This window comes from Cebus imitator, unplaced genomic scaffold (assembly GCF_001604975.1).
Source record: "Cebus imitator isolate Cc_AM_T3 unplaced genomic scaffold, Cebus_imitator-1.0 Scaffold261, whole genome shotgun sequence".
Lineage (NCBI taxonomy): Eukaryota > Metazoa > Chordata > Mammalia > Primates > Cebidae > Cebus > Cebus imitator.
Genome location: NW_016107576.1, coordinates 2,829,950 through 2,841,999, shown reverse-complemented (window position 1 = coordinate 2,841,999; position 12,050 = coordinate 2,829,950). Strand labels below are relative to the sequence as shown.

General features: G+C 38.8%; 1 protein-coding gene across 1 annotated transcript in view; it reads right to left on the bottom strand.

Moving 5' to 3' along the window:
- Positions 1-468: 468 nt before the first annotated feature.
- The window catches only part of CLCA1 (chloride channel accessory 1), a 29,830-nt gene continuing 18,248 nt past the window's right edge, over positions 469-12,050 (bottom strand). The window contains exons 8-14 of the mRNA XM_017499860.2: positions 11,113-11,287; positions 8,883-8,989; positions 6,604-6,819; positions 5,757-6,018; positions 4,499-4,669; positions 1,719-1,958; positions 469-919 (exon numbers count right to left, since the gene is read on the bottom strand). Of these exons, the coding sequence (XP_017355349.1) occupies positions 528-919; positions 1,719-1,958; positions 4,499-4,669; positions 5,757-6,018; positions 6,604-6,819; positions 8,883-8,989; positions 11,113-11,287 (1,563 nt within the window). The 3' untranslated portion in view covers positions 469-527. The remainder of the gene's footprint in view (positions 920-1,718; positions 1,959-4,498; positions 4,670-5,756; positions 6,019-6,603; positions 6,820-8,882; positions 8,990-11,112; positions 11,288-12,050) is intronic.

Sequence of the window (12,050 nt, the reverse complement as noted above, 5' to 3'; positions counted from 1 at the left end):
GCACGTAACATTCATTTCTGTGCCTAAGGAACTTTCATGCTGTTCTTTCTTTCTTCAATGCTATCCCTTCCTTAAATGCACCATCATTGCTCAAATTTAGAGAAAATAAGACATATTTCTGGTGATGCTGGTCCAAAACTTTTATATAACAAGTTATGTCTTTTATATTTAAATAATTTAGATTGGTCTTTTCTTCACCAAAAGAAATCAAACAACTTTTAGCAACTCTATTAGATATATGTAATTGCATGTTATTTTAACTGGCAAAGCTCCTTAAAACAAATAAAAACATAATTCCATTTATTGATGCAAGCATTGCTTCTTTCTAGTATTCAAAATCATTAATAAAAGACTCAACAATTATTAAATTTTTGCATTTGAATGGATAGCATTTATGCATATGTACCCAGTTGTTTAGCATTTTAGTATATCGCCCCCTACAGGAAGTCCAAAATACATTTTAGAACATTTTATAATCCAAAAAAAGGATGGATAATTTATTTTATTTATCTCACAAAAATTCAGCCCTAGGCTATTGTCAGCTGCAGTTCTCCTAGCCACTTCCACATAATTTTTAAAATGTGAATGCCAGGAATGGTGCTGTTGATATGAATATCAGGACAAGGAGGAGACATTTCATCAGGACTAGGTGTCTCTGGTGGAGTCTGTGGAGGTATAAACAAAGAAACTCGTGCAATGTTGGATATTTCTGATTTCAGATCGACCTTATCAACAGCCTGAATAGCAATGAAAAGATCTGTGCCATTTTCAAAAGTAATGTTTTCTGGTTTAAAGAAAAAGACTTCCTCAGAGTTGGCCTCCTTTGGGATGAGAGCAGTAGTATTCACTTGAAGAGATTCATTGAACTTGTCTCTGAGATCAAGAATACTTGTACTTATTCGAATGATATACTTGTAAGCTAAAATGAAAAAAGCAAAACATTACTTAATTCTGAAATATTAAACTTCTTAAGCAGTAGAGCTTTAAAAATATATTTAAAAAGCTTTAAAAGTCTATTAGAAATTATATCACCAAACCATAAGGTTCCCAAATAAATGAAACTGATGGACCAATTTACAAGGGTTACTATCTCTTTTACATTCTTGTTTGTATATAATGACACAGTGATAAAAGTAAAACTGTATTGGGCATGACTTAAAGCCTTGGTTAGCATTTCTAGGCATAGTGCCAGGAAGAAAGAAGAGACAGTTTAACTACTGTAGTAGTTAAACCAGTGCTTCTCAAACTATAATGTGTGTACAAATCACCCAGGGTTCTGAAAACACTTTCTAACAAGTGTTTATGGGATCCCCATGCTGCAGTCCACAGACTGCACTTTGAGAGAGAAAGTCTGGTAGGACTTGAAGTTCCTTCCAAAAGACAGCCCTGTCTATAGACATCTATGTTCCATTCCCAGTTCTTCCCCAGGAATCACTGCTCCCCAGAAAATGGAGTTTGTCAAAGGACAGTTTGGCAAGATTTCAGAAACAAAGCGAGCTTTACCTTTCATAGCTGAAACCTCTAACTCCCAAAGTATACCAGTTTTTCAGTTTTTAAACCTCTCTTTAAATAATTTACACCTTGTTTCAAAGGACCAGCAAGAGCTCTCCTGCCTTCTGTCCCCTAAGCATCAGAACATGGCTGCCTGCCTCACTCAGTTCTGCTCCTTTGCTTGGCTGGTAAACTCCTTTATAGGGTCCACACCAGGTTCCACTTACCCGTTCCCTGGTCATAATCATCCCCAGGAGCTGTCCAAGTCAGATTAATGAGTCTGCCCTCATGAATTTCCGCCTTCAAGTCGGTGATTTGGCAAGGTGGGAAGAGATCAGGTATGGGAGCCTTTGGGACATCAGAAGCCACAAATGAGCCTCCCAAGGATGTTCTGCTGAAACATACTTGCTTGTCTTGAAGATCATCCTTATTAATTTCAGGTCTTGATGGATTCCATTTTATTTCATCTGCATTTAAAAAATTACTCAAAATATGATAAGCAACACCACTAAATGATACCTCCCTCTGTTTTCTTATCTGATCGCCCTCTTCCCTTTCCCCATTTCTGCTTCTTTCCCTCCACACATAGAATTAATTTTAAATATTTGGAGACAAGCCCCCAAATCAGGTTGCATCAGAGAATCACAAACAGAGAATCACAATTTTTCTTCTCTCTTAGATATTTCCTGAATATTTAGTGGAACAAATTTTGGAATTTATTTTCATGACATTTGTCATGAAATTGCTTCTTTTCCCATCTTTTTGCCCATCCTGATCTTGTCCTTCCACAATGTCAATTTAAAAACTACCTCTGTTTTTTTTTGTTTGTTTGAGACAGAAGTTTTGCTCTTGTTGACCAGGCTGCAGTGCAATGGCGTGATCTTGGCTCTCTGCAACAGCTGCCTTCTGGGTTCAAACTATTCTCCTCCCTAAGCCTTCCGAGTAACTGGGATTGCAGGTGCGTGCCACCACGCCCAGCTAATTTTTGTATTTTTAGTAGAGACAGGATTTTGCCATGTTAGCCAGGTTGCACTAGAACTCCTGACCTCAGGTGATCCACCCGCGATGGCCTCCCAAAGTGCTGGGATTACAAGCATGAGCCACCACACCTGATCTAAATACTACCTCTGTTTTAAACCTCAGACTACTTCAAGAAATGTCTTCCACCCAAATAATAATGTGGGTTTCTTTATCTTCTAATTTATTTGGCAACTAATCAACTGGACCTTCAAGAATGCCTTGATTATTTATTCTATGCATATTTCTTTCACTTTCTCCATGTTTGTATTCCACTTTTCTTATTAAATCTCAGTTTTTAATGAAATATTTTATGTTGGAGGTTCCAAAATTCTGTGCTTTTGAAAGACTTAATTTACTCAGTGAGTGCATGGGAATCTAGTTCTTGTATCAATCCCAATTTCATTCACATTCTTGAAGACACGTATAAAAGTAGTCCTGGAATTAAAAAAATACCCTGGCCTGTTTGATCTGTAGAATTCTCAGGTTCTGTTTTCTTTTCAATAAAAATATCTCATAAGATCTTAACATGGCATTACTTAGAATTAGCTTTCTCATAAACTCTACATCTTCGTAAAATTTTATCTGTTAAAGAGCGTTTAATCTTTATACCCATTAATCTGGTCCTCAGCAAAGATGAAGTGAATGCTGTAGCAGATTCGGGGTTCATATTCAAAGAACCAGTAGAGACTGCCATTAAGACTTATTAAGGGATAGAGGGAAGAACATGTCCTTCTCATGCTATGCCAGGCACTAACACTGTTAGTTATATGGGCCCATAACCTCTCTAGCTTCTGTTTTCCCATCTTTAAAAAGGGATACTTACGAGAATAAAATGTATTACTATAAGTAAAATGCTGTGATAAGCATTTTAGCCACTAAACCAGTCCCCTTCTGCCTCCTTCCCCTAACTCAAAAAGCAGTGGCATCTTTTAAAACATTTTCACCCATTATCATTTTTGCATGAGAGACACCATGTGTCTCTGAACCCTCTCTTTGCTAATCACACACCCAAGTAAAGACTACAGTGAGAAGCCTCTTGAAGAAGCTCTTCTCCTTCCTCCAAACCAACATCAGGAAAAAGCCTGCCCAGGACAGGGTAGAGATTGATGAAAAACAAGTCCTGGAACCCATTGGGACGCAAACTTGGTTTCAGTTTCTGCTCTAGTGCAGGGCAAATGTTTGTAACCCAAAGTGGTATGGTACTGTATGTTTCATGGATGTAATATTCCCACATGCTTACACGTGGGCTCAGTGTGCTGGCCTGCATGAAGTTCATCAACTATGCTCCCTTATCTAAGCAGGAGGAGAAAAGAGGAAAGACAGACAGTGAACTTTGATAATGATATTGATGTAGATAACAAACCCTAAATTATTACTTTTTAAAATTCTCTGGAAATGCTTCATTAGAATAAATTAGAAATGTTTCAATGGAAAGAACTTCATTAGAAATGTTTTTAAAGTAATGATAAAACCTTTATTAAACACTATTTGCCAGTAACATTTGTTAGTTGTATTTACTTATTTATTCTTTGTGACCATCCTATGGGGTAGCTGCCATTATTATCCTTATTTTACAACTGAGGAGAGTGAAGTACAAAAAGATTACACGATATACTGTATTTGATAGAGGGCTGGGCTTTGACCTGAGGCAGTCAAAAGTTATGTTCTGTCTAGTTATTTTCAACTCGAGGCTTGTCTAGTTTGTCCATGTAAAGGACAGTGGACGACATATGGAGATATTTTTGATTGTCATGACTAGGAAATTGCTACTGACAAATAATGGGTAGAGGTGAGGGATGCTGCTAAACATCCCACAGTGTGCAGGGTAGCCCTCCACAACAAAGGATTTTCTGACTTAAAATGTTAATAGTGCCAAGGTTGAGAAACCCTGATTTATTCATGCACCATTCTGCACCACAGGCTTAATAGTTTCCTCTGGAAATCAATCCTTTTGCACAAGCCAGGTGTGTTATTGCAGATTACTTACCATTCTCAATCCAGCCAGGTATGAACATTGCTCCATTCTGCTGGGGTATCGTTTTCCGTCTGGCTGCGTTAACTCCTCCCAGAGCCCACACTTTTACACTGTATCTACCATTTGTGTCATAAGTTGTGAAATACCTTGAGTAGACACCGTCGTCCTTAGTGGCATCAGCACCTTGATAAAGAGTGAAGGAATTAATAAATATCCTAAAGGTAACCAGGAGTGTATTTGTATATTTCCAACTCATATGTAGACTATGAATTTTCAAAGCAACATGAAATTCAGCATTAGCTCCAAAAGACATTAAGATTTTGGTGTGTTGAGGGTGAGGCTTACTTCTTTTATCACTGTGTATGTAGTGTGTGTGGTTTTATGTGTACATTCTGTCTTCTTGAATTGTTGACTTTCTTCTTGAAATCTAACATAATATCTTGTCTCTGTTACACCCAACGTAGCACAAGGTAACTACTCAATAAGTATCTGTTGAACTAAATTAGACTGCTATATGTAACCGTGGAGGAAAAAAATGTTGTATGATTATTTAATAAAATTCATGACTTCTCCCCAGGGTAGATTTAGGTAGGAAATTCATTTACAGAATTCATTCTAATAAGGTTACTTGCTTCACAGTAGCAGACATGTTTTTTTCCAAAAAGAAACGTAGAAGTCTCTTTCTCTCTCTCCCTGATAAACTTCTTAAATACAAGAATAATGGGTAGAATTTTCACTTTGGGGGCAAGCTAATATAGAGTCTTCATAGATACAGGAATCATACAGGACTGTGCTTGAATCTCTGTCTGCTGCTTTCTAAATGTGAGAGCCTCAGTTTCTTCACCTGAAACTATGCAATGTAGGGAGACTATCTCAGAAAAGTGTTGTGAAGATATTATAAACAAAGATTATATATGTCTTTGTATATATGTATTAGTGTATATATGCATATATATACACAATGCACCTAACACAATATAGTTATTGATTTTCCTCTTTTTCTTTTTTGGAGGTTGTGGAATACCCTAGGACAACTCCCTGGAGACCCTGACTCTATTGAGCTTGAGCCACTAATGTGTTTTGGGTCTTGCAGAAGCCGTCATGTTTTCCAACATTTTGAAATGTAGAAATTGTGGGGAAATGGAGAACTCTCCCAACCAGACCCCAATGCTGTGCTGCCTTGCCTGTCTAACTGCCCTCATCAGACTGTGCCCTCTTGCCATACCCTGGTTGTTTCTTAGAAAATGAAAGATATATTTTTCAATTTTACCTGCTCCATTATCCAGTAGTTCCAAGGTAATTGTTTTTCCATTCACTGATTCAATCAGGGCTGTGACTCTGGCCCTGAGAATGGGGGAGGCTCCTTGGCGAATCTTTGCGTAAACTATCATAGGGCTGGGGAATTTGCCAGTGTCCTTGTTCATTTTGGAAGTCACGGTAATTGGAGGCAGGGTAGCACTGGATGCGCGGGACGTGACAGTCAGAGTCAAGGTTTGTGAGCTTGCTTGCAGACTGTATTTCCAAGTGCCAACCTGACCAAAACACATGTAAACATTTCCCATGAATAACTTCAGGTGACACAGACCTGACTTCAATGTCACGTACAGAAAAAGCCTCTGATGCAAGCATATTGGAAGCATATCTAAGAAGAGGTGTGCATGTTTGATACTCTGTCAGTTACGGGAGCTTCAGTGTGTTTGAACTAACTATATCATTCCCTTGGTCAAGAAAATCCCATGGTGGGGGGATGGATGGGGGTGGTAAGGTCTGCAAGCTATATGCTTATTATTGCCTTGGTTTTATCACAGACGAGTCCCTGAGATAAAAGAAATAGTTTTTAGGATCCGAAACTTCGAAGATCATTTTGCATCTTAAATTACTATGTAATTTGAAGGTTCTCCCTTTAGTACCTGGGCAGAATATCACCTGTTTCCCTTTTCTTTACTTGCTGGCATACTGAGTGATTTTCATGGGATGGAGTTTTTTTTCTTTGTTCTCTCTTTGATTCAATACTGACTATTCTTTAACAACTGTCAACATTTAAAATGCTACAATTATTCTGTGAGTTAAACTTTATTTTGTTGAATTATGAGAAAGAAAAAAAGGTGACTTCATACCTTAGCAACACCTGGGATTTGGATGTAGGCCATTTTGGTATTTTTGTCCACTACAAAGCCATCTTGCTTCTTTCCACTGGGATCCCAGAGAAGGATTTGGGGAGGCTGCGTTGTCCAGGTGATAAGAAACAAAGTTTCCTTTCCCACAGTGCTGTCCATTATCACTGTGCCATTCATCCACTGGCTGTTCTGAAGGGTTAATCCCTTACTCTCAAGCTGTTGAGAAAAACAGCTCTTACTTTCTGGAGAGTACAGCTCCCATCATATGGTCTTTCCTCTTCTGCCCCTGTCTCCCCAGGGCCCCATTAAAAAGACTTCAGTGGTGCCTGAGTCCTTGATTTGGTATTAGGACCTATTATGATGCAGTTCTAAGTTACCTTTCTAGCCTTAGCTTTCACAATTTTCCTTCCTCCACCCAAACAAGACTGCTTCCCAAAAGATCCTTGTGAATCCCTGACCCTTTGACTTTATCATTGTTCTCTTTACTATTCCTAGAAGGCTTTACATTTGTCTTCTCCATTTATCTAAGCCTTCTTAGTCTTCTCTATTTGTCTAAGCCTTACCCATCCTTCAAAATTCAGATATTACTTTCTCCATGAAGTTTTCTCTGCTGTCCATCTCATTTACCAGTTGTAAATAATCTCCCCTTCCTCTGATCTCCTGTAGGATTTTATTTCTATCAATCCTTTGACATTCTTCATATTGTGCTTCACCCTATATTTATTGGTATATACAGCTCATCCTATCTACTAGACTTTGAACGCTTAAGAGAACTCACTGTGGTTTATTTTTCACCCACACATGGATTGTCTGAATTACCTAACTGCTAGGTCAGGTAGTATTGCAGGCCCTGTGGAGATAAATGAAATAAGCCAAGGCCGACTTGTTTGGAATAGAATGAGGGAGCTGCAGAGCAGGGAATGAGGTGGGGAAGGATTAACAAGGCTTTTTTAGAAAATGTGATTTGGAGCATTATCTCCCAGGTAGTTATTAATTGTCTCAAGTTAGCACCTATTAGAAGACAGACTGGCCTAGCTATGGAGCCAAATTTCCTAGTTTCACAGGTAGATTACAAGCTGGTACGTGGAGAAAGTGAAGGGCTCTTAGACCTGGTTCTTGTGGCACACTGGTGAATGAGTCTTGCTCATTTCTCCATCTCTCTCTCTCTCTGTTAGGTTTCTTAAATACAAAAATCATGGGCAGAAATGTTCTAATGTGGGTGAAATTGTCCTTTTATCATTTTAATTATTTTTCTAGGACACATTTCTCCCTTTTCCAAACCAGGCCCTTGAGTTTAATTTTCTAAATCTGAACCAGAATAACCCAGATGGGTATAGCTGCTGTCTTCCTAGATTGAATAAATGCTACATTGGTAAGCCAGAAAGCCTACGGTTTCAAAATCTGTCATTATTAGGCTTTGAAATTACAGTATTCCTTTATGTTTATCTGAACTTTCATCATAAAAATTATAGTTCATACCACTGTGAATGATGATTGTTCACTCTCTCTAGTTTAAACATTAATGTGAATAATTTCTGCAATTACTAAAAAAGAGGATTGAAAAAACTACATTTGTTCCTTTTTCTTAATAGTTCCAAGACTTTTGAAAGGCAATTTGGTTTTCTTGAAATTTTGGAACCAGATGGGCCATTGGAGGTTTTCTGGCCTATACCTGGGGGAGAAATGAAAATCCACAGAGGTAAAGTTCTTGGCCTAGGTCACATAGTTAATGGCAGACCCAGTACCAAGATCCAGGGATCTGGACTGACGCCACTGGCTTTTTACAGTACAAAACACTTTCTGTCCATTATATGTAAATCTTGGCAAACATCAGAAATTTAATGTAATGGAAAAATAAAACAAGTAATCCCTGAACACTTGTCCCAGAAAATTTGTAATTGAGATGATCTACTCTGAAGAAAATTCTGAGCCAATTATATTGCTCTAGTTGCTTGTTTAGAGATGTTAAAAAAGAATTATTGGCTCTATGATATTTTATGCTGCTGATTTCTATGAAGAAATCACTTAGTATTGTTTCCAAACAAGTAAACACTAATTGCCTTGTTTAAATGACAGTGTTGCATTTTAGAAATAATGTCTAATATCAGGCCAAACCATCTATTTTAATTTTAATTCAGTACCAGAAGAGTGATACTGAATTAAATGGAGTTTAATTGAACTTAAATACTGAATTAACACTTAAAACTTTTAGCCATTAAGTTCTCCATCTTGGCGATGATTATGGGTAAATATGAAAACCAAAGATTAAGAACTCCAACCTGGATGGAGCGCTGAGAGACAGCTCCGTTTCCTGATGAAAGGGCCCCAAAGGCATCAATGAGGCCATTGTTCTGAGCTTGATCAGAAGCATATGTCTGAAAACCTCCTAAAATGCAATTACATTTTCGGAAATTATTTTCCAGAAAGCAAATATTTGTAACATTTAAGCTGTTGTTTAGAGAATATACAAAATAAATATGCCATTATGTTATTAAAGTATAAATAGATTAACATCAAATAGGTGCCTACATTAACTCAGAATTTGATACTATTTTTTTTCTAACTTATTTCTTTTTTTCTGAGATAGGCTCTTACTTTGCTGCCCAGGGTGGAGTTCATGGCATGATCTTGGCCCACTGCAACATCCACTTCCCTGGCTCAAGTGATCTTCCCACCTCAGCCCTCAAGTAGCTGGGATTACAGGCATACCCAATCACATCTGGCTAATTTTTGTATTTTTTTTTTTTTTTTTTTTTTTAGAAACGGGTTTTGCCATGTTGCTCAGGTTGGCCTTGAACTACTGAGCTTAATCAACCCACCGGCCTTGGCCTCCCAAAATTCTGGGATTACGGGCATGAACCACCACACCCAGCCACTAATTTTTAAATCTTAGTAAATAATAGATTAACCTAGCTATTCACCTGGCTACATCTTAGATAAGACTTCATCTTAGTCACCTGGCTACTTCAACTATCTGCAAAGTAGCCATGAATCTCTGATATGATTTGATATCAATTTGTATTATAAAATCTACCTATTAAAGGTCCTGTACTTTTACATGAGAGAATTCATTAAGCTGTACTCCAAGACTGTTGGTTTACTCTTATTTGAAACATAATTCTAACAAACCTGGCTTCAGAGTTTTCTTCTAAATGAGGAAAGACACATATGTGACAACAGGAAGAAATAACAGTGGACAAAGGGACAGCTACAGAATAGCATATCGTAAAAACAGGATTTTACACCAGGCCAGGCAGTCTTGGGCTGTTTAGAATAGGTGTCACTAAGTTAGTTGTTGTGAAAACACTTTTTAACTGTTAGAATTCCATCTGAAGTTACAGAAAGAATTTCAGTAGGGAAAGAATTTCAGTTGATGACCCACCCACATCCCCTTACCCAGCCAAGTGCATTTCTTCCCTGTTGCTCTAAGTGTTGGCTTATAGCTGCCTCCTCTTCCAGGAAATTATCTCACCAAAAGGGGCCACCCTACCTAGAGAAATAACATGCCCCTCTCCTCTGCCCTGTTCTGACAGTCCGCAGCCAAAGGCTGATAGGCACAATGGTACAAAAGGCCACCCTCCTCCCTCAAGGTGAGAAAAGTCTGTGATGCACTTTTCATTTCAGAATCCCCTATGGGTGCAGCTAGACTCTGTTAGGTCTGCATCAGTGCTTAGCTCCTTCCCTGGCCCTATCCTTCCCTCCTACCTTTTCTTCTGAGAGCTCTCCCCTCTATAAATTACATGTACCCAAATCCTTGTCTCAGGCTCTGCTTCTAAGAAACCCAGCCTAGGACAGGTAGTATTAGGAGCAAACAGCTCTGGCAATTTAGCGGCCTCAGAAGCAACTCAGTATAATAATTGAGAACCATAATATTATCCCTAAGTTAAACAAGAAAAAAATGTGTTCACCTACTCTGCTAAAGAAGCTGGGGACATATGGAATCTATTTTAACCATCTGTCTGTGTATGGGAGTTAGACATACAATATGTTAAGGTTTTATGGAGAATTGTATTCTATTTTAGGAGTGATCTTTTGCATTGTAACAGGCCCTTTCCCCTTCCTTGCTACTCCTCCTATTTCTTGAATGCTTCTTCTTTGGGTAAAGTTAAAGACTCCCTTATTTGTGCTTCATTGTACTTTCTGTTGCTAATATAGCACTTGTGCCAATGGTGTTATGTAGTTAGTGGCTTGTCATCTGTCTCCCCTGGGTCTCTTGGCCAGCTGCCACTGAAAGGGAGTGGTTCCTGGCTGGGGAAGAAGGTCGTAAGTCCTCACCAGAGTGCTGTGCTGGTTTCATCTTATTGATGCTTCCCTAGTCCTAGATCCAAAGCTTTAAAATAAATGGGCAGAGTGCATTCAAACAGTCATTTTGGGGTAAGGGTGGCTAGCTGGCCAATTAGGTTATACTATATCTCTTTCCATCCCATCCTTCCTCCACTCCCCAGTTGACTGGAGCTCACAGTCCAGTAGGAGATACAATACCTGGGATCTCAGCAAATCATCCCTCACCTGTCATTTTGGACAGCTGCTCTAGTTCTTGAGCTGCAGAGGGCCCCAAGGCCACTGTGTGGATGATGGCACCACTTTGTTGGACCTCATTAAAGCACCAACCTATAGTGTTGTCCTCCCCATCTGTCAGCAGCACAATTTCGGATCCATCGGTTGGATATTTCTTCCGAATCACCTAAGGACAGAATTCAGGGCATGAGTTATCAGACTCAGGGTGGCCAAGGTGTTAATGAAAATTCTGCTTCCAGGAAAGGAGAAAAGAAATTCCAGTGGGAATAAACAAAAGTGCCTGGGAATGACCAAATATCTGTCTGTCTTGAAATGATACAATCTTAACCCAGCAGCATTCATGGAACTTGACCGCTGTCTTTCCTCATGGCTAGCCTGCTGCAGAGAAGGATGGTGTGGGATGCAGGGCAACTCTAGGGATGGACAGCACTGGGGAAACAGCAAATAAGGTGTTTCTAGTTTCCTTCATGTGGTCTTTCATTTATAGGCTTTCAGAGCCTCCAAGATGCCTTCAGAAACCATCCTCGTTTAATGGGGATTATACTGGGGGGATATTAGATCCAGGGCAGACTTTCGCTTGTATGATATTCACCAATCTGACAATATCAGCTATTTATGGCTGGCGTTGGTTCTGATTGGTTATTACCTAGGTCACACGAGTTGTCAATATTTTTAACAGCCCTTCTCATTAAAGCAAAACATTTTGTTTCCATTAATCCTCAGTTCCTAGTTGTTCTGTGACACCTATGTCTCAACTATTCCCGGTAGATTTGGATTATTTATTTTTTTTACATGGTGTAGAGAGGATACTCCTGCTACCAATGTTGAATAAGATTAGGACAGGAGGAAAATTAGATAAAAGAATAATGCTATCTATTTAAGAAAAGAATGCAAGAGTCCCCTCTTCCCCTAAAAAGAGTGGAAGGTGA